The 21,268-nt window shown below is 49.4% G+C and overlaps 1 protein-coding gene across 1 annotated transcript; it reads left to right on the top strand.

Annotated features, from left to right (window-relative positions):
- Positions 1–1,379: 1,379 nt before the first annotated feature.
- On the top strand, positions 1,380–18,661 carry CD59 (CD59 molecule (CD59 blood group)). The gene is made up of 4 exons (XM_045578146.1): positions 1,380–1,487; positions 6,604–6,682; positions 11,059–11,160; positions 17,042–18,661. Exons 2-4 carry the CDS (start codon positions 6,616–6,618, stop codon positions 17,236–17,238), a joined length of 366 nt encoding a protein of 121 aa, XP_045434102.1. The 5' UTR covers positions 1,380–1,487; positions 6,604–6,615; the 3' UTR covers positions 17,239–18,661.
- The last annotated feature ends 2,607 nt before the right edge of the window (positions 18,662–21,268 follow it).

The raw sequence follows: 21,268 nt of genomic DNA, 5'->3' as shown, positions 1-21,268 counted from the left end.
TGTGAAACTGAGATAACTAAATGGTGAAACAGACTGGAGTTGATTAGATGCGAGGGAGTAGGAGAAATCAAAATTGATTCCCAGCATTCTGGCTTCATCTACTGGGAGTTGGGGGATAGAGAACAGCCGAACATTGGAAATGAGTTCAGATTTGGACACGTTTGAGTTCAAGATGGCTGTGCCACATGTAGGTGGAGATGTCCAGTGGTCAGCTGGGTATGAATATGAAGATTGAGAGAGTGGTCAGGGCTGGAGAATAAATAATAGCAAACCATCTGCAAACAAAGTGGAAGCACTAGAGTCTCCCAGGGAGCACATATCAGCAATGATTCTCAGTCCCATCCATCCTGGGACTGAGATTAGATTATGTGTGGGTCGCGGGAAAGAATCGTAGACTAAAAAGTCAAGGAACTGGAAACAAAACCAGGAGAGCTTGGCATCTCAGAATCCCGAGAGTTTCAAAGAGGTAACAGCTAATGAAATGCATATGAGAGGATGCATCTGAAGAGCTTTGTAAACAAGCTCTCACTGGAAATGCATGCTCAGCTGATTTAAGCCCTGCCAAATGAAGCTCATTTCCTGATGTCGGTAAGCCATCAGAGGATCCTGGCAGGGCGTCACGATCAATTATGATTTTCCTGGCTTGAATTTTACTGTGGCCTTACCCTCCTGACTCAGCATAAACAGCCATGAGATGCAATATTTACTTACCCTGATCCTCAGTCCCCCGACAGGTCAATGATCTTTTGTTATCCACCTCCCCCTCCCCCAACACACACACCTGTGACACTCTTATACTGATTTCAGAGAGGAAGGGAGAGGGAGAAAGAGAGAAAAACACCATTGAGGAGAGAGAATCGTTGATGGGCTGCCTCCTGCATGTCCCCTGTTGGAGATCGAGCTGTAAACCGGGCCCATGCCCTGACCAGAATCCATCCCTGACCTGGTTCAGAGGTTGAGGCTCAACCACCAAGCCACACCAGCCAGGGCCAATGTAAGCATGTAAGCCGGTAACAGAGTTTTATCTTTAAAAAATATATATATATATATTATAGAGAGGAAGGGAGAGGGATAGAAAGCTAGAAACATTGGTCAGCTGCCTCCTGCACATCTCCCACTGGGTATGTGCCCACAACCAAGGTACATGCCCTTGACTGGAAACGAATCTGGGACCTTTCAGCCCGAAGGCTGACTCTCCATCCACAGAGCCAAACCGGTTTCGGCCAGAGTTTTATCTTAATCTAGCCCTGGCCGTAGGGCTCGAGGCCAGTGGCTGCCCTGGAGCCTGCGGCCTTGGCTTGTCTGGTTGGTAATCTGGATTCCAGGACTGGGGCGCGCAGGGCGGGGCCGGAGCCGGGGCGGGGCGGAGCCAGAGCCTGGAGGCGGGGCCAGCGCGAGGAGGCGGAGTCCGCGGGCGTCCAGCATAAAGGCGGCCCACCCGCACGGACTCCGCGGCGCTGGAAGCGGGATCCTGCGTGCGCTACAAGGTAAGGCCTGGCGGTGGACCGAACCGAACCGCGCGGGGAGCTCGGCAGGCACGTGCGCCCCGGGGCAGCTGGGCCCCGATCGCCTCCCGCCCCAAGCGGGCCCTGCCCTTCCGGCCCGAACCCTGTCCCCTTGCGCGGGCCTCCGCGCCCTGGAGACGGCACCAGCTTTTCCCCAAACCCCGGGGCCGAGTGTCCTCCGAGGCCCTGTCCTGCCCTTCACGGAAGCGCCCGGCTGCACGCTTTAACGGAAAAACCCCGGCTTTCCCCGTTTACAACAAAGAGGGGAGCGCGGGCACTCTTTCCCAAACACCCCAGATTCCGTGGCCGTGCACTCTATTCCCTCCCTCGGGAATATTTTCCTGGACCCTGACCACGGAAGGGAAGGGAGGCCCTTGCCGTTTAGGCCAAAGAAATTGCGCCCCGAAAGGAGGTTAACGCCAGTTTAGGGTCACAGACCTGCTCCTAACGGACAGGTCCTCATGTTGAACTTGAATGCAGCTGGCAGTGCTGGAAACCAGGCATTTTAGGTCCAAGTTTGCTGTGAAGTTCTGCTTTGTTTTCTTTTTTTGTTGTTGTGTTTTTGTTTGTTTTGTGTATGTTTTGTGTGTGTGTTTAACGTTATTTTTATTGTTGATACTGTTCCGATGGAGGTTTTGTTTTCCCGGGCCGGCTTGGGCTGCGCTCTAAATAGGATCTGACAGCCGACTTTTAAAGAAACGTCACATCGTGACTTGAATGGTTTTTAAGGAGAAGCGGGCCCTTTAAGGACCCTGGAAAATGTGCCCACTCACTTAATCCATTTCTCTGACACGTAGGAACCTTTTTGATGGAAAAACTATGGCTCCCCTGCCGGCCCCGCCCCCGCCCCGGGCGCTGCCCGCTCTGCGCGGGGGTTGGCGGCTGCAGGTCTTTCTGCTGCGGCGCCCGTGCGGCTCCGGCTCCCTGGCCAGTCCACGCCCGGCTCCAGGCCCAGGTTCAGGAAAGGTCCATGGCCGGGCCTAGGGCTAGATGAAGACCTTTTTTTAATTCATTCTTTGGGAAACATCCATTTGTTCTTCCACTTAGAGATTCTTTGATTCTTATATGTGCCCTGAATGAGAATCAACCCTCGACCTTGGCCTATGCCAACGCTTTAACCAACTGATGAAGACCTTTAAAACCTAGGAAAGTTAAGGTGTCCTTCAATTTTTTATTGGGGAAAAAAGAAACTCCAAGACTTAGATTTCTGTGTGTGTGTGTGTGTGTTTACTATTATATTAAAATGTATTTCAAAACTCTTGTGCACATGCAAGCCTCCCCGTGGGCCCTGCTGTTCACTGGTTGGATAATCCTGAGTGGACTACTTTCACTTTCTTACCAGTAAAACCATAGCGCTTACTTTATTCCGTGTTACAAGGACTAAATGAGATCATCCTCGGAAATGGCCAAATGTGGCTTTTACAAGTTCAGGAAATCATGTTCCCCACGGGGGACAGCGGATGCCCAGTTCTTCAAGGCAGGCACACGGAGCTCCGAACGTTAACAGCGAGGTGGCAGTGTTTCCCAAAATGTGGGGAAATTTATGACCCCCCCCCCCCAAAAAAAAAAAAAGCAGATAGGAAGTTGTCTTACTGTGGAGCAAACATGCTTGAGATTCGTGGCATCTGTATTTTCAAAGTAGAAACAGGAGCTGGCTTAACTTTTTTTTTTTTTTAAGTCAGTTAAGTGTGGTTGTGTGGATGGCTTAACCTTCTTGCACGAAAACATCCCATTAGTCTGAGTGACCTGGAAGATAAAAGCCCAAAGAGAATGGGCTTTAGGAGAGGACCGTGGTTATCTATGGGATTCATCTGTAACAGCTCCAGGTACAACCTCTTAAAAGGATCCCATTAAAAATTCGGGGCCAGCTCTTGAACCTCAGTTTTTCTTAGGAAGAAGTTTTTTGCCTGCTCCCTCCTCCCCCCGCCCCCAATAGCGTTGTGAAATATCTTCATTAAATGGTTGACTCTGAGAAATATCTTCACTAAGTAGCTGGTGCTGCAGTTACAATCTCCAAGAGCAGAGCCATGAGTAGACTCTCTGTAACAAGAGGCCTTCTGGAAAGTCCTGGAACACGTTTCCGAGAAGCTTCAGGCTTGTGTAGTTCAGGGAGGTCTGGGGTGGTTGACTGGCAGCAGGACCTCAGAGTGGGAGGGGCTGTTCATTGTGATGTGGCTTTTTGTTTGTCTCTCCCTACTGAGGTGGCAAACCTCCGAGCCCTTGACACTACCAATCACCAGGTAATGTTAACAAGCAAGTTGTGAGTTGCCAGGCCGTGGTGAACAGAAGTGTGTGATCCACCCAACTCTGGCTTTGCAACTGATCTGTGGCCTTGGGACAGGTAACTTCATCCCACATGGCCTCCCTTAGTGAACTATAAAGCAAGAACTTAGGGTTTTATCTCTGAGGACTCCTCTAATCTTAAAGTTTATCAGCGTTTGAGGCCCCAGGCTCCCAGGATCAGTGACTATACTCCTGGGCAGTGGTCAGCAAACTCATTAGTCAACAGAGCCAAATATAACAGGACAACGGCTGAAATTCCTCTTGAGAACCAAATTTTTTAAACTTAAACTTCTAATGCCACCTCTTCAGACTTGCCCAGGCCGTAGTATTTTGTGGAAGAGGCACACTCAAGAGGCCAAAGAGTCGCATGTGGCTCCTGAGCCGCAGTTTGCCGACCATGGCTCATGGGCATCTGTAAATCTCTTCCCTGGTGATCTTAGTTTAGCAAATTTATTTCGGAAGCTGAATTCACAAGTCTCCCCACTAGAAAGTAACTGGTGAAGCACTCACACCTGGTCTTAAATGGTGTTCTGCCGTGTACCAGCTTTGAGGTGGGTGTATTAGTTTAAAATTGGGGCTGAAACAAATCATTACAAACTTAGCAGCTTAACACAGTTTTGTAAATAAGAGCCTCAATAGGTTCAAGTCGAGGTGTTGGCAGGGCTGTGTTCCTTTCTGGAGGCTTTATGGGAAAATCTAGTTAGCACAATTACAGTCCTTGTGGTTGGAGGACTGAGGTCCCATTTCCTGGCTGAGTGTCAGTTGAGGACAGTTCTTAGCTTCTGTAGGCTTCTATTGCCTCAGCTGTGGCCCCCTTCCTCTTCTTAAAGATCAGTAGTAGGTGAAATCAATCTCACTCTGAAGCTCTTGCCTCTTCTGTTTCCAATATCTCTGAGATTGCTGCCTTCCTCTTCCTCTTAAATATAGTCACCCAGCTTATTTTATACATTAGAATCCAAGGAGGTGACATAGGGTGGAATCCATGAGATTCGTTGATGGTAGATTAGGGAGGTGAGAGAAAGCAAAGCTGATTTACATTGGTAGGTTGAGGATGGTTAATAATTAACACAGCACCTAGAGATGGTATTCAGGGAACAAAATAACAATGAGGTGGTTCTGTGGCTTCATGCTCTGGTGTGGTGGGTGTGCCCTAATGGGTCTGGCAAAGGAGAATACTCTGAAATTCCAAGGCTGTGTTATGTTTGATACAAAAACAGACAAAGCACACACATACACACACACACACACACACACAAACAACAACAACAAAACAAGATAGATTCCCTTAAGGAAAAGACTAACCTTTATCAAGGAAGCTGTAGCCCTATGAAGTGGCTACCTGCCATGACCTGCTTTGAGTTAGGAATTTTTATGTTCAGACCCTCCTGTGTGGTTACTTTCGTTTCTGAGTTTGTAGGGCCTGCCGTGCTGGCCTCCCCCAAGCTTGTGGGTTTAGCATGTGGTCCCCCTTTTTGTCCTCAGACAATTAAAAACCTTCGTGTCTTGACTTCCTTAGCAGACAAAAGAGGGTTTAAGACGTTCAGCCCTTCCTCCTCTCCCCTGGTGCCCACTGCTGCCCATGTAGGCATGAGTGTAGTGCGGACCAGCCATCAGTTACCGAGGAGGAGATAGGCCTCGGTGTTCTGTCTTCAGCAAAGTCAGCCTTGTGTACAGAATACCAGCAGCATGTTGCAAGTCGGTTTCTGAATTTTCCCAGGGCAAACAGGATGAGGAAAGATGGGAAAGAGCATATGAACAAAGGCTAAGTATGTGAGCAGCAGCACATTTCCCAGGGAGATCTGCCCGTCACCAGTAGACAAAGGGAGGTGGAGATGACAAGAAAAGACAACTCATTTCTTTAAATAACCCAACAGGAGACAGACCTAGGCGAGGTATGGGAGGGCTGGGGAACTGTTAACCCCATAGTCCTCGGCCAATGAGGAACCAGGGGAAGGACTCTCACACACTAGGGATAAATTCCTATGATCGGCTCCGGGGTGCCTGCTCAACGAGACACCCAATCTTGCAAGATGCATTGAAGGTCTCATTTTCACCACACTTTATGCCTCTTGAGTCCGTTGTCTGAGTTCGGACAGGTGAGCATTTCTCAGTCCTGAACTCCATTCACTTCCCCAGAGCGAGCAGGGAGGTGTTCCCGTTACATTTGCGAAAGAGGGGGGCGGGAGCAGCTGTTGCCTCCTGTTCTGCTCCCGGATACAGGCTGGTGCCCTCCAGAGCCCCTCATTTGGTCGGATGCCCTTCTTAGTGGCATGGCCTGGAGAATGGCCTTCACTGGGCTCCGGCGCAGCCAACAGCACTGGGTGCAGTGACAGCAGAGCAGGCATCGCCGCTGCTGCGTTAAGTCCTTTCCTCACAGTCTCAGTTGACCGAACGAGCTTTACGGGGAAAACAGTGCTGGCCCCACTGCGCGGAGAAAGGGTGCGAAGCTATTGGACGTTAGAGCTGGGCTGGGGCCCGGGAGGTCCTGGCTCTGGGCCCTGCGTGCTGTGACTCCCCCCGGCTGCCCCCTCACCGGGATCCACAGCGTTTCTTCAGGGAGCAGGAGGGGGACCGAGTGCTGCCCCATCTGAGAGCATCCTTTGGTTCATGGCACCCCACCTGGGAGATTTCCTGTTTTCTTGGCCTGCTAGCTCCTTCCCCGTGTTTCCTGAAGCCCCTCTCCTCTCCCGCCTTCCCCCCCCATCCCCCCCCCCGCCGCTGCCCCCGGACCCTCTAATTCCTGGCTTCTGCGATAACCAGTCAGCAGTCGGTCATTTGCTGGTTCGTGACCGCTCTTTGTGTGTCTTCCTTCCAGATTCAGTAGAAAATGGGGAGCAAAGGAGGCTTCACCCTGCTCTGGCTCCTGATCATCCTTTCCGTCCTCTGTGACTCAGGTGAGTGGTCCCGGGGGACATGGATCTCGACCACCTGGGCACTTCCTCTTTCTTGGGCCTCAGAAGACTGAGCGGGTGCCAGCGGGTACCCCCCCCCTCCCCCCCGGCTTCCGTGGCTGTGCCTTCCCGTGTTACAGGCCCAGGGCGGGTGCCAGCTCCGTCCTGGGTTACAGGCCTGCCCGCCGCGGGGCGCCTTCCCGAGTTACGGCCATTCTGGGTTACAGAGCTGCTGTGGGGGTGGGGGAGGGGCGGAGGGGGGGACACTTCAGCAGCTTAAGTTCCACCCTCTCCCCACAAAGCTGCTGGGACATCAGCGGACCCATCGTTAGCGGGCTGTGCTCTGTCCTCCTGCCCCGGCCTTTATGCGCCATGAAGAGGACGGTGCTCATAGTGGCAGCTAACGCTTCCAGCATCTATGTGCCCATCGCTGTTCTGAACACTTCACAGGCATTTCCTTATTCAATCCGCACGTCCGCCCTATGGGGTAGGTACTGCTTTTATCGCCATTTTACCAGGACAGTTGACAAGACGGGGTCCCTGAGAGATGAAACAGCTTGTAAACTGTCCCACGAAAGTGGCACAGCCCGAATTTGAACCCAAACAGCTAGGCACCAGACCATCTGCTCTTTTTAAAAAAATATATTTTATTGATTTTTTACAGAGATAAAGGGAGAGAGAGGTAGAGAGTTAGAAACATCGATGAGAGAGAATCATCGATCAGCTGCCTCCTGCACACCCCCCACTGGGGATGTGCCTGCAACCAAGGAACATGCCTTTGACCGGAATCGAACCTGGGACCTTTCAGTCCGCAGGCTGACGCTCTATCCACTGAGCCAAACCGGTTTTGGCAGACCATCTGCTCTTAATTCCTTCTCCGCCCTGCCCCCCTCCCCGGCTCCTGGAGGTATTCCTGTGTTTCTGAGTCTCAGCCCCGTAACACTGGAAACACCAGTGTGACTTGCTCTGCTTCATCATAAGGATCAAGTTTTCCACTTTCTGCCTGTGTCATAGTGGCACCGCCTGTTTTGTGGGGGGAGGGGACAGAGAAGGAAATAGCAGTGCAGGGAGCTAAAGAAGAAAGTTATCTGCATGCTGGAGCATGTCTCACATATCGGTCGCTTTAGTGGCCACCATATAGTGGATGCCTGTTAGGTAGTAGGGACCCTGCCAGGCCCGCTCTCATTGCATCCCTCTAGCCATCCCGGGAGGGGTTAGTGTTGTTAAACCCATTTTATAGTTTGAAGCTGAAGCAAAGAAGAAACCAGCCCAAGGACACATTTGAATATGCTCTCCCTTGGGGGGGGGGGGAGGGGGTGACAAAGCGGGGGGGATGGGGGAGGGGGAGAGAAGTGATGACTCATCTCCCCCCCCCCCCCTCCACCTCTGCTGATTCTAGCCAGAGGAGATGTAATGCATTGGTCTGGATGCTTCTAGCCAGTGTGTGTTCCGTAGTTAGAATTACCTGGTCATGCCCGTTTCCAAAGTCTGTTGATGGCACAGGCCTGGGTCTGGGGCCATCAGCTGTCCTGTGACAGCCCCTCGTCCGAGAGTCGGCCTCTGGAGCAGATCCTGCTACCCAGGCTTAGCCGTGAAAAGATCAAAACAGTCGACCGCTGACTTATTGCTGGTCCCTGACCTGGGTCTCCCCCATAATCTGTGCCGTTTTCATCCCTTGCCCACTCAGGACAATGAGAAGAGCGACATGGTTAGACCAAGCTGCGGTGTCAGAGCGGGCAGCCTTGGTTTGGGGCCCGCGCTCTCACTCAGTAGCTGTGGGAACCGGGGCAAGTCGGTTAGCGCCTTAGTCTTAGCTTCCTCTTGAAAAAAAAAAAAAAGGTGATGGAGATCACTGAGCCCACCTCTTAGAACAGTTGTGTGGAGACTGAGCTTCACACGCAGGTGCCCAGATGTGTGAACACTGAACAAACGTGTGAACTCTGAACACTTCTGCCCACCGAAGTTCCAGACTCTGACTCAGGATGGTCAAGAAGGCAAACGAACTCTAGCTCCAGCCGGGAGGAAATTCGAGGCCATGGGCAACCAAAGAGCCAGGCTGGCACAATCCCTCCTCTTCCAGTCTTTCTGCTCCTGCGGGTGCACACGTCGGGAGCAGAGAAGAGAAGAACTGCCTCTCGTCCCTTCTCAGGCGGCCCCCCTCACGCAGGCGGACAAACACGTCCTGGGAGGAGCAGTGGGGTGGCCTAACGGAGCCCTGCCCAGGCCTGGCGGAGCGCCCGGGGGAGGCAGCGGTCATCATCTCTAATTAGAAAGGGTGTGGCCGGGTGAATCGAGAGCGTCCTCTTGCAACTCTTCTCAGCCTCTCCCCTTGACAGATGTGAAATAGCAACTGTCTTTTTCTTTTTCTTTTCTTTTCTTTTCTTTATTCTTTTTTTTTTTTTAATATATTTTATTGATTTTGTACAGAGAGCAAGGGAGATAGAAACATTGATGAGAGAGAGTCATCGATCAGCTGCCTCTTGCACACCCCTACTGGGGATGTGCCCGCAACCAAGGTACATGCCCTTGACCGGAATCGAACCCGGGGCCCTTCAGTCCCCAAGCCGACGCTCTATCCATTGAGCCAAACCAGTTTCGGCAACTGTCTTTTTTCTTGTCATCTTTGAGATAAAGCGGAGAAGGAGAAATAACCCAGCAAAGCCTGAAGTGGAGCTGCAGACAGGAACCCTCAGAACAGGAGCAGCAGCAGAAGTGATTGTCACAATCAGAGAACCAGCGGCAGTTTGTGTCCGATGTAGCCGGTCCCCGTGTTCGGTGTCACTGCTGACGCCTGGGTGTCCCACCTCCCTGGGTCTGAGGTGCTATCTCTCCCTCCATCATGTGTGATCATGTGTGCTGCTGGCGACAGGCCAGCTGCTGAGCAGGGAGCAGCTTCAGGGAGGGCTCCTGGCCGAGAGGTCACCATCTCTGAGAGGTCAGAGAGCCAAGGGTGAGGTTTTGCAGGCCAACAGGCAAATTCAAGGCTATTGTGTCGGCTTTTATAGAAATCACGAGAGGAAACAAATTAATACAGATTTTCAGTTGACAAAATTTGAAATGCAATCATTTAGGACAGTTATTTGTAATACAGATCTACTAATGGGAAGAAAGGGATTCTTTTTAGGAGAATGACATTTTGTTTGCTTGGGTTTCAGAAATTAGTGCTCCCTCTCATCCAGTTGGTGGCAAGTATTCATCTGTTAGTGCTGATCTGTAATGAGATATTCCGTGGTTCATCTTCAAAAATGTCTTTTCACACAGGTAGCTACCACCAAGCACTGGTTATTAATCAGGGGAAATATGATTTCTTAGAGCACATTAGTTGCTGCAGATGCATTTATAAAATTTCATTAGCCTATTCAACTTGCAGTTGAAATGCTTAATTAGAACAGTTATATGGATTTTTAAATAGGGAAGTTCCCTTTGCACTTGCATCAGGATCCAAAAACTGCTGCTGGAATTGTAGTTTTATCAGCAGGGGACAAGGGGATCCCTGGCCTGAGACAGTACTCTGCACCCCCAGTTCTTGTCTTGTTTATGGGAATAAATTCAAACAAGAGACAACAGCAAAAGCAGACAAGGATTTTTATTTGTAGGAAAGCGATACACTCAGGACCTGAGCAGGCAGGTTAGCTGGCTGAGACCAAACTGAGTGCCTCTGATATTTGGGTGTTTAGAAGATTTATACCCCAAGATTGGCATGACACTAGGCAAGGAGCTAATCACACCCTTCCTCATATCTCAAAAAAAATAAAATAAAAAAATCTTTAAGCTGTAAGGCTCCTTCATCTAAGTCGGAGGTGGGGAACCTTTTTTATGACAAGGGCCATCTTGATATTTATAACATCGTTTGCTTCATATAAGTCACTTAATGTACATGTATGTTGCTATGAAAGAAGCTCCTAGATGTATTGAATTTTGAGTCTCGCCTGTGGTGGCCTTGGCAGGGCCAGACCACACGATTTCTCGTGCCTCGCGGTCCGCAGGCCAGATGCTCCCGCCTCTGATCTAGGTCTAAGCCACGGTTCAGCTCCCCTCATGGGGGAGGAGGGGGGCTCTGAATCTTTCCAGCTCACAGAGGGGCTTGCTGCCTCCCTTGTCTACGTTCAGTTTGTCACATCTCACAGTGACTTCCTCTAAGCCCCCGCGTAGAGCTCAGAGGGCCGCTCAGAGGCCAGCTGCCTCTCCCAGCCCCTCCCAGCTCAGATCTTCCTCTCTGCCTACTCTGACAGTCTGAGCTTGGAGACATCTGCCTGCTGCAGGTGTGTGTGGGAAAGCAAGCATGCTGCCCTCTGCCCCGTTGTCATGGCGAGGGTGGGCTTCCTGTGGCAGTGGGTGCTGGCCTACCAGATGCTGATGACTTTACTTCCCGATTCTAGGTCATGGCTTGCGGTGCTACAACTGTCTCAATCCAGGGGGTGAGTGCAATACCATCACCAACTGCTCCGTTAACCTTGATGCATGTCTCTTTGTCAAAGCCGGTAAGAGCCTCCCCACCCCCCTCCTCAGGGTAATGGGATGATGGAACCCTGGAGAAAATACTGGGCCACTCTACCTTCATTAGACTTGCATCCAACAAGTAACAGGTACCCTTTCAGAGCATCAGCTACCTGTAGCACTAAGCACTTCTGTGTTTTTAATTGAATGCTTCTCACCTACCACTCGGGGTGATGTTTTTTATTCTCAGTTGACCAATGAGGAAACAGAGGCTCAGATGAAGCAACAGACTAAGGACAAGTAACCAACCCAGGATTTGACTGTGGGAGTCCATCTATTCCAATGCTCATTCTCTTAACGGCAATGCTGGCTGCCTCCCCGTCTTTTAAGAGCCTCCTGTGTGTCAGGGTCTGAGCAAGTGGCTAGGAATGCAGAGATGAAGAAGGTGATAAGATTTGGGCAGAGGCCAGTTTATTAGCTGCGTCAGAAATGGGAAAGGGGAAAAGAGTTCCTGAGTGTGACAAAGGCAGGTGCCACCCAAGGTTTGTGACCTCAGAGAGGCAGGGAAACGGGGGTGGGGACTGTTAAGACTGCATTTCCCATAGTGGTCAGGCTCTCCAACCCCTGTCTCCATAACTCCTACTAGAATAGGATCTAGGAAGTGGTGGGCGGAGGAAAGAAACCAGCCACAGCATGCCCTCTTCCGTTCTTGGTGGACGTGGTTCTGGGTTGAAGCTCTGTGTGGAAATGATACTGGCGAGGAATGGCTGTGTCTGGGTCTCCTTAGTTAGGTAATGTGCACCAGTTGTATATGAGCACAAAGACCTGTTTTTTTTGTTGTTGTTTTTTTTAAAATATATTTTATTGATTTTACACAGAGAGGAATTGAGAGGGACAGAGAGTTAGAAACGTTGATGAGAGAGAAACATCGACCAGCTGCCTCTTGCACACCCCCCACTGGGGATGTGCCCGCAACCAAGGTACATGCCCTTGACCGGAATCGAACTCGAGACCCTTCGGTCCGCAGGCCGACGCTCTATCCACTGAGCCAAACTGGTCCCAGCCTGGTTCTTAACCTGCCACCAATAGGTTCTTTCTGCCTCTCTGTTATTTATAAAAGGTGTGTGTGTGATGGTAGAGGTGGGGAAGAGCCGGGAAGAGGGAAGTAAACTAGAGCCAAAATATTTTTTTCCAGCTCTCAGATCCCATTGTTTCTTACCTCAATTATTAGGCTTATATTTTAATTTCCCCCCAACTTTATTAAAGTAAAACTTGGGTATATTTAAGGTGTACAAGGTGGTGATTTGATGTACATAAAATTATGAAATGGCGCCGAAACCGGTTTGGCTCAATGGATAGAGCGTCGGCTTGGGGACTGAAGGGTCCCGGGTTCGATTCCAGTCAAGGGCATGTACCTTGGTTGCGGGCATATCCCCAGTAGGGGGTGTGCAAGAGGCAGCTGACCGATGACACTCTCTCATTGATGTTTCTCTCTATCTCTCTCCCTTTCTCTCTGTACAAAATCAATAAAATATATATTTTAAAAAAATTATGAAATGGTGATCACAATCAATCTTTCTAACACATCCATCATCCCACAGTTACCTTTTTGTGTGTGAGGGAGAACACTGAAGATCTGTTTTCTTAACAAACTTCAAGTATACAATACAGTATTATTAACTAGAGTCACCATGCTGTACAGGGACCCTCCGATCTTACTCACCTGAGAATGACTTGGTAAGCTTTAAAAATGCTTGCTGTGAACAGTGAGGCACCCTTCCTAGAAAGGCCACGGTCCAGAACCCTGACTTCACCAAACGCTGGCAAAGATGTGGAACAATAGGACTCCCATCTTTTGCTGGTGAAAATGGAACATGGTGCAGACCATTCAGTAGTTTCTTCAAGAAACTAAACATACTGTCACCATATGAGTCAAACATTGTGTCCGTCAACATTTACCCAAATGAGTTGAAAGCATATATGCCCACCTTGACCTGCATGTAGATGTTGGCAAGTTTTATTTAGAAGTGCCTAAATTTGGAGCAACCAAGATGGCCTTCAGTAGGTGAATGAATAAAAAAACGGGCACATGCAGATTAGTAGACTAAAAAGAAATGAGTGATCAGGCCACAAAAGGCATGAAGGGAACGGAAATATACTAGTATTTTCCTAAGTGAAAGAAGCCAGCCTGAAAAGGCTACCTCCTACATCATTCCAATAGGACATTTTAGAGAAGGTAAAACTAAGGGACAATAAAAAGTCAGTGGTTGCCAGGGGCCAGCTGAAAAAGGGGAGGGGCGATGAAGTAGAGCACAGAATTTTTAGGGCCATGAAACTGATACTACATGTCACACATTTGCAAAACGCCTTAGAATGTACAAAGCCTAGAGTGAACCCAAGTGTAAACTATGACCTCTGGATGATAATGAGGAGTCCCTGTAGGTTCATCAGGTGGAAAAAACATACCACTTTGGTGTGGGAGGTCCATCGGGTGGGATGGTGTTTGGGTGGGGGTGGCAGGGAGCTCCATGGGAACTCTGTACTTTCTGCTTCGTTTTGCTGTGAATCTAAAACTCCTCAAGGATGAATCTATTTTTTTAAGAAGGATGTTGTGAATCTTAATTTTTTTTTCTTCCCATGAATGTAAGTCCCCTTCCTTAAGCTAGACGTCTTGGAATAGATATGTTCTGACCTTAACGTAAGGCAGACACTAACAGAGCATCTAAATCCCCCTCCTGCTCCGGAGACATCACCCTGGGAGAGGCATGGCGCACTGTCATAAACACGAGCTGGAGGCCAGGCACTGCATTAAGAAGGTATTCAATTACTCTAGCCACCCCACCCCCAGCTGTAAATGGGAATGCCTGTCTCCTGAGGCCAGTGAAGCTTAGAGGAGAGAGTGGGTATCATAGCACTGTGCCAGTTCTGTCCAGAAGAGAGGCCGGCTGAAACCGGTTTGGCTCAGTGGTAGAGCGTCGGTCTGCGGACTGAAAGGTCCTGGGTTCAATTCCGGTCAGGGGGATGTACGTTGATTGCGGGCACATCCCCGGTAGGGGGTGTGCAAGAGGCAGCTGGTCGATGTTTCTCTCTTATCGATGTTTCTAGCTCTCTCTCTCCCTTCCTCTCTGTAAAAAATCAAAGTATATTAAAAAAGAAGAAGAAGAGAGGCCAGTATTGGGTGTTCCATGAAACACCATTTCCTGGCATCCTGGCCGGGTCCTGGGAGTGTAGACCATGTACTTGGAGTCTGGCAGAAGTGTCTGATGACGGTGTCAAGTGATCATTGCCGGCATGGCCCGCACTAGGACGGTTGTGCGCTGCTGCTCAGTGAAGGTAGGCTCAAGCCAGATCTTCAGAGACTGGGGAGGGAGTGCCGAGCAGAAGGAGAAAACCTCTACCATCCCAGTGACCTGGATACAGTCCACTTTTATTTTGGTGATTCCGATAGTGGCTCTGGTGATTATGCAAATTAGATAATTCAAGTAAAGTGCAAGTAAAGTGCTTGACTCACTGCAGGACACTCAGTAAGTGGTTCCTCCGTAGCCATGATTAACACATTACTCTCTTCTCCCCAAGCTGTTAGGCTTCCCTAATTAAAATGCTCTTAGCTTTAATGGGTTCCCAGTTCCAATGCCTGAGTGCTGTTACATACAGCAGTAACTTGTCCTAGTCAACAGCATCCTGTAGCACAGTGTTAGAAGCATGCACTTAAATGCCTATGACCCAAGCATGTAGAGCCATGGGAACACTCTGCCAGCCTCTGCTACACTTGCTCCCACTTCACTGTGGGCCTCTCAGAGGTGTTAAGCCGCCTATGAAGAACAGCTGCGAGGGAGTTGGTGGGGTGTAGTTCATTGTGTCACCAGGGTGGGGCAAGGGGAGTTTATCAGGACTTGGCACCTACCTGCCCCTCTGCAGACTGGGGAGAGTGCTCACACAGGAACACTGGCAGCTGTCCCTCCAGCCCTTGTCTTGAACCTACACAATTCAGTTGTTCCCTCTGTGTGCCTTGATGCCATTTGAACTGCTGGCTCTTTGCTATAGCTTAGGGCAAATGTTTATGGGTGAATGAATCTGTGTGTGGGCCCTTTAAGAGGGTGCCTGGGTTGCCAGCAGCCCTCCACCTCACCAGATGGAATCCCCACTGATCTTTACAGCCAGATGACTCCTCTTCCGAGCACTGGGGCTCCAGGCTGGGGGACCTGGTGTGGGGCTGGGACCCCTCACACCTCTGCAGCCAAGATCTCCCTCTTGCTTCTCAGCTGCTGCATGTGGGTGTGAGACCAGCCTGTTTCTCATCTCTGCCCTCCAATCAGTCTCAACGTGGCTGCTGCTTTATATCCTTAGTTATAGGAGCTCCATTCACTGGTCTACAAATAGTTCTCCAGGGTGTTTGTTCTGTAATTTAGGGATAATTTTGTTGTGTTCATGGGAAGAAGCAAGCACAGCATTTATTTTCTCCACCATCAAGACCGGAATTTCTCATTATAGTTTTGATTTGTATTGTCCTGATGACTAATGATACTAAGCATCTTTTCATGCATTTATTGGCCATTTGTATATCTTCTTTAGAGAAATATCCACATCCTTTGCTCATTATTTAATTAGGTTATTTGTATTTTTATTGTTGAGTTGTGTTTTATATATTCTGACTAGCCTTTTATGTCAAATATGATTTGCATACCTTATACCCTCTTTTGTGTATTTCTTGATAGTGTTCTTTGAAGCATAAACATTCTTAATTTTGATGAAGTCAAATTTATCTATTTCCCTGCATAATTTTAAAACTCGGGCTCTTCCACATCAACACCTACAGGTGTATGTTACTATCCATATGAATATCATTGTATGGAGCTCTTTAGTAATTCCTTCAGACACTTCTTTTATTAATGGGCTGGTTTTATAGTTTACTAGAGGCCCAGTGCACAAAATTCATGCACTGGGGGGTGGGGGGGAAGGCAGAGGGTCCTTCAGCCTGGCCTGCATCCTCTTACAGTGGGGGAGCCTCAGGGGATGTCCAACTGATGGCTTAGGCCTACTCCCCAGGGCAACATCCTTAGCAGTGCTGCAGAGGCCTCCAATCACCACCACTGTGCTTGCCAGCCATGAGCCCGGCCTGGCTTCTGGCCGAGCAGTGCTCTCCCTGTGAGATCGGGCCAAAACTGGCTCTCTAACATCCCCCGAGGGGTCCCAGATTATGAGAGGGCACAGGCCAGGCCAAGGGACCCCACTGGTGCACAATTAAAGCCAGGGAGAGATGCAGGAGGTTGGCCAGCCGGGGAGGGGCCATGGGGGTGCTCCAGGGCATGTCTGGCCCTTCTTGCTCAGTACTGATCAGCCAGACCCCAGCAGCAAGCTAACCTACCGGTTGGAGCATCTGCCCCCTGGTGGTCAGTGCACATCATAGCGAGCAGTTGAGTGCCTTAGCACATCATTAGCATATTACGCTTTGATTTGTTCAACGGCCAACCACACACTTAGCATATTAGGCTTTCATTATGTAGGAGGATTGCACTTACAGATAGTACTGCAATGACCACTGGAGTGGGGGAGCATATATCTTAACCTTTTTTAGAAGTAATGTCATAGAATAAAATCTAGAAGTGGAATTGCTGGATCATGTTGTGGGCATGTGTTTAAAAATCTGGGTGAGTCTCTTACAACATCGGTATGATTGCCTGTTGCCTCCCCTCCACACACAATCTTACTGGCTCTGATGAGACTTTGGTTTTATGGGAAAGTTCCATTGAGAGCTGTATCATCCCTTACTTAACTGTTCCCCTTTGCAATCCAGCTGGGATGCCCATTCCTGCCCCTATGTCTCTACTGCCACAAGGTCAGGTCCCAGGAGTAGAACCTAGAGCTCAAAGGCAGGTATGGAACTTGCCACTTATTTGCTCACCCTCGTGTGTGTTTCTCCCACAGAGATGTGGACATATTACCAGTGTTGGAATTTCAATAACTGCAACTACGAATACCTCTCAAGAAACTTAGGAGAGAAGACTCTGCAGTATGAATGCTGCAAGAAGGACCTGTGTAACAAAAGCAATGGGACGAGCGTAACAGGGACCATCACTCTGCTGGTGACTTCGCTGCTCACGGCATTCTGGAGACTTTTCTAAGTCAATACCAGGAGACATTCTCCTCACTCCCTGCTTCTGTGTATTCCTTATTCCCTGTGCTGCCGCAAAAGCTTCCTATCTTCTTACTGGATCCTGTTGGGAAAGACCAAAACTAGCTTGAGCAACTTGGATAAGAGAGAGGGGAGGAGGAGAGAGCGAGCGAGCTGGAAAACCAGTCCTGTTTGCAGAGAGGAAGCTTAGGATGGAAGCCCGTGCCACGTTAGCTGGGTTAGTTGCATGCTGCTTCCTTTGCACTTTGCAGTAATAGCTTGACCAGACTCTCTGTAGTTGGCACTAATTTCCCCGTGTATTCCTTGGACGTATTATAGTTACCAGTATGACCAGTGCTTTTGTTGGGGGTGGGGGATGCTTTTCACCAATCTCTTTCACGGGATGCTCTCACCCCCTCCTTTTATGGCCCCTGTGTGGCCACGTAGGCATGTTCCAGATGTGGGCTGTCAGGGGCAAGGAGAGTCTACATGCAGAGCGACTGGAATGACTGCTTGTATTCTCAACTGGAAAGTGACTGGAGGCAGAGGAGATAGGCTTTCCGGGTGGCAGGGCACTAAGGCCCCAGGTCTGCCTTTAGGAGAAGTACCAGTAGCTGAAATCTGAATTCTCTTCTTCCCCTAAATTTTGTACGGGCTTTGCTGTCTTTCCCTGAAAACAACTTAAACGCTCAACGAATGGTGTGTTTAAAACGATTCCCCTCCCCCTTTCACTGGAATGATGGATATTTTCGCTTTGCCACGTAGTTCAAGACTAAATATTCGGATATGCTTTGCTACAAGGGATTTACAGTATCGTGTGCTTTGAGTATTGTCAGTGGGAATACCCGCATGTGGACGTGGACTGTAAGAATGCAATGGGAAGGTGTCATCACGAACAGGCCCACAGGAATGTTCTGCCTGCTGACGTCAAGCCTGTTGACTCCTAGCTGCCCTGGCACAGACCATGCAATGCTCATTTGTAAGGGCCGTCAGCGTCCTCACAAATGTCAAGACTTTGAGAAGCTCTACCAGTTTCCTAAAGAGAGAGAGCGCGCGCGAGACCTCTTTTCAGGAGGGCAAAGTCTTGCCTTTTTTTGTACGTGTGGATTCTGGTGAACAATTCTCAAGATCTGATAGACTTAATAACGTTTATATTCTTATAACCTTGTCTGCTTTTAACACCATGGCCTGACTTGCCAATGAAAGCGAGATTTCTTGATTAACATTAAAAAAAAAAAAAGGCCTTGATTATGTCATCTGCGAAGATAAAGTGGAACAAATGATGCCTTTTTGAAAATAAAATGTAATCAAATGCATGCGTGTGGTCATTGGGCCCGGAAGGAGGGCAGCGTGCCGGATGCCAGCACAGAGTGTGGGCGGTGCCAGTTGTCTCCTGTGGATGCCATAGACAAATAAAGACTTCCTCACCCAGACCTGGCGTTCCCTGTGCTCTGTTCCCTGTTGGCGCCGTGCTTTTGCTGACATCCTCTGCCATCCTGTCCCAAGACAAAGTGGTCCTTGTGACTCTTTCCTTAACAGGACCCTCGTTTCTGCCCGAGGAAGGACTGGCCCTGCCACAGCCACTGGCGTATAGGATTTTCCACCATAAAACTTTGTCTAAAGCTTCCTGTTTGTGCACACTTACATTATTTTGGAGTAAAATAAATGACCACAGTACTTCCAGGTGGCTGTCTATGTGGCTCCATTGTAGGGCAGGATGTCCTTTTCCCCAGCAGCTGTCTGGGTCCAGAGCCTCTGGGATTGGGGGGACGGGGGGAGGGAGGGACAGCATGCACCCTGCAGAGGGTGGGTGCACTGAACTGGGGGTCAAGGTTCTGCGATTGTGGAGTGGGGAGCTTTTCTGTGACACGCTTTCCTAGGCATGCTGCCATTCCCATCCTCGCTATTGGCTTCATGCAAATAAGCCAACCCCAGTGCGTTGGGCCTATAACTTCAGCTAGTGCTCACGCTGGCCCAACTCGCTCCGCGTGGTCCGGCGGGGTCTTGTACAGATAGGTCAACATCAACCGACCTTGAATACTGATGGGGTGGCCCTTGAATGTGTTGGTGTGATAGGGTGCTATGGCCAGAACTGAAACTCAACATTACAATTCATTAACTCGACTAGTATAGCTAGCTAAAGGGGGACCTGGCACTAAATTCTTCAACGGGGAATGCCGTGGTCACAGCTTGAGGGCTGACTGTGTGCCAGCCACTGTTTGAAGCGCTATGTATACGACTTCCTGTCACTCTGTAACTGAATGGTATTGCCTCTACCCAAAACCATCAGAGTGTTCACAAATCATTCTCTACTTATTTTACTGACTGGCACACTGCCTGGGCACCTGCCCATGGAGAGAGTGAGGTCTCCATGTTACAGCTCCCTCAGACCTGTGTTGCTCGGACTGGTTTGAGAAAGTTTCTGTTCCTTCTAACTAAACATCACTGCCCAAGGTAACTACTAGAAGAGCTAACTGACAATTGCTAACTAAGCCGCCCTTTCCCCTGAGCTATGGGAAGATGTGGAAGACACACTAGTGATTGGAATGGAAATAACGTATATACGTTGTGAGTAAAGCAGCTTTGAGATTTTTAAAAAATTTCGGTTTACAATAAGATGTCCCCGCAATAGACCTGTACTTGATGGCAATATATTCACAGCTCAGTTGGAAAGGCCCTTTTCCCTGCCCCTCACTGAGGAGCATGCTACCTCCCTCCTCCGGCCTTCTGTGTCATCAGTTGTAACAATGGCACCTGCCATATGGGTATTGGCTTGTTAGCCACTGGGCCTCTGTTCCTTCTGATCACAACTGCCATTCTCTGCTGGGGAATCGCCTCCACCCCAGAAGTGCAGTCTTGGGGGCACTTTTCATGAACATGGTCTAGCCTCTCACCAGGAGCTGGGCAGGGACTCTCCTGCAGTTTAAGTCCTGAGTGGAGTTAGACAAGGACTGGAGATATTTTTTGGGTTGAAGCTTGAGTCTCTCAGGAAGGCTACAATGAACAGACAACTTCGAGTAGCTTAATCAGAGTGGGATTCTCTCGCACAAGAAGCTCCTGGCCTTGGTTCAGCTGCTCAACACCATCGCAGGAGGGGAGGGGGGTGGTGATGCATGGCATAGACTTGGTCTTTCCCTCATGATCACAGAGTGACTGCCGACTGCCAGGTCCAGGGCAGGAAGAGGAGATGAAGGGCAAGCTTCTGTACCCCTTATCAGCAAAGTCCCTTCATCCTCTCTTATCAGGAGAGTAAAATTTCCCTGGAAAGCTTCCAGCTTGTTCTGGTCATATCTTCTGGCTGGAGATGCCTCCTGGCCACCCTCGCTGGAAGGGAGACTGGCAAAGCTGTTTGTTTTTCCAGCCTCTGTAGGGAAGGCTGAAGGGAGAGGGTGGAAACTAGTCACTGAGAACAGCCAGCCTACTGAAGAGGCCGCTGGTTCCTTCCTCCTACCTGGATTCCTAAACTTGCCTGCTCTCTGAACCCTCAAAACCAAATTATTTTTTTAAAAAGAATTTTTTTTTAAATTAAATTCAGAGAGGAAGGGAGAGAGAGAAACATCGATGATGAGAAACATTGATCAGCTGCCTCCTGCACGCCTCCTACTGAAGCTCGGGCCTGCAACGGGGCATATGCCCTGATCTGAATGGAACTGTGGCCTTTCCTAGGTTGATGCTCAACCACTGAGCCACACCAGCCGTGCTCAAAACCTAGTTCTTAAGCTTTCAGTTCCATGAACTATCATTGCCCTCGGTATAAAATCTCCGTGTCAACTTCTGTTGCTCGTGAGCAGAAAAACTCTACAGACTGACCCTCTTAAGTGTTACTGCCAGGATAACTTGAGAACACGATGCATTAAGTGGTGAAGGAAGTGTTAGCGACCATTACTTTACCCAGGGCTGCACAGCTGGTTGATGCTGGTTGATGAGACTAAACTCAGCTCTCTCCTCTTCCAGCCCCTGCGCTCCCCATTCCACTGGTGCCTCTCAGGCTGCAGTTGATTAAAAAATGTGCTTACTCTGCAAGTGTGTTGGAAAACGCC

This window comes from Pipistrellus kuhlii, unplaced genomic scaffold, assembly GCF_014108245.1.
Source record: "Pipistrellus kuhlii isolate mPipKuh1 unplaced genomic scaffold, mPipKuh1.p scaffold_m20_p_9, whole genome shotgun sequence".
NCBI lineage: Eukaryota > Metazoa > Chordata > Mammalia > Chiroptera > Vespertilionidae > Pipistrellus > Pipistrellus kuhlii.
The sequence above is the reverse complement of the archived record's forward strand: the minus strand, read 5'-3'. Positions and strand labels throughout refer to the sequence as shown.

What these genes read in the sequence shown, in the direction of transcription:
- CD59 (XM_045578146.1), top strand. Translation starts at nt 6,616, where the DNA reads ATGGGGAGCAAAGGAGGCTTCACCCTGCTCTGGCTCCTGATCATCCTT. An exon ending in TTCCGTCCTCTGTGACTCAG is followed by an intron (nt 6,683 to 11,058) that starts GTGAGTGGTCCC and finishes TCCCGATTCTAG; the next exon opens with GTCATGGCTTGCGGTGCTAC. An exon ending in ATGTCTCTTTGTCAAAGCCG is followed by an intron (nt 11,161 to 17,041) that starts GTAAGAGCCTCC and finishes TTTCTCCCACAG; the next exon opens with AGATGTGGACATATTACCAG.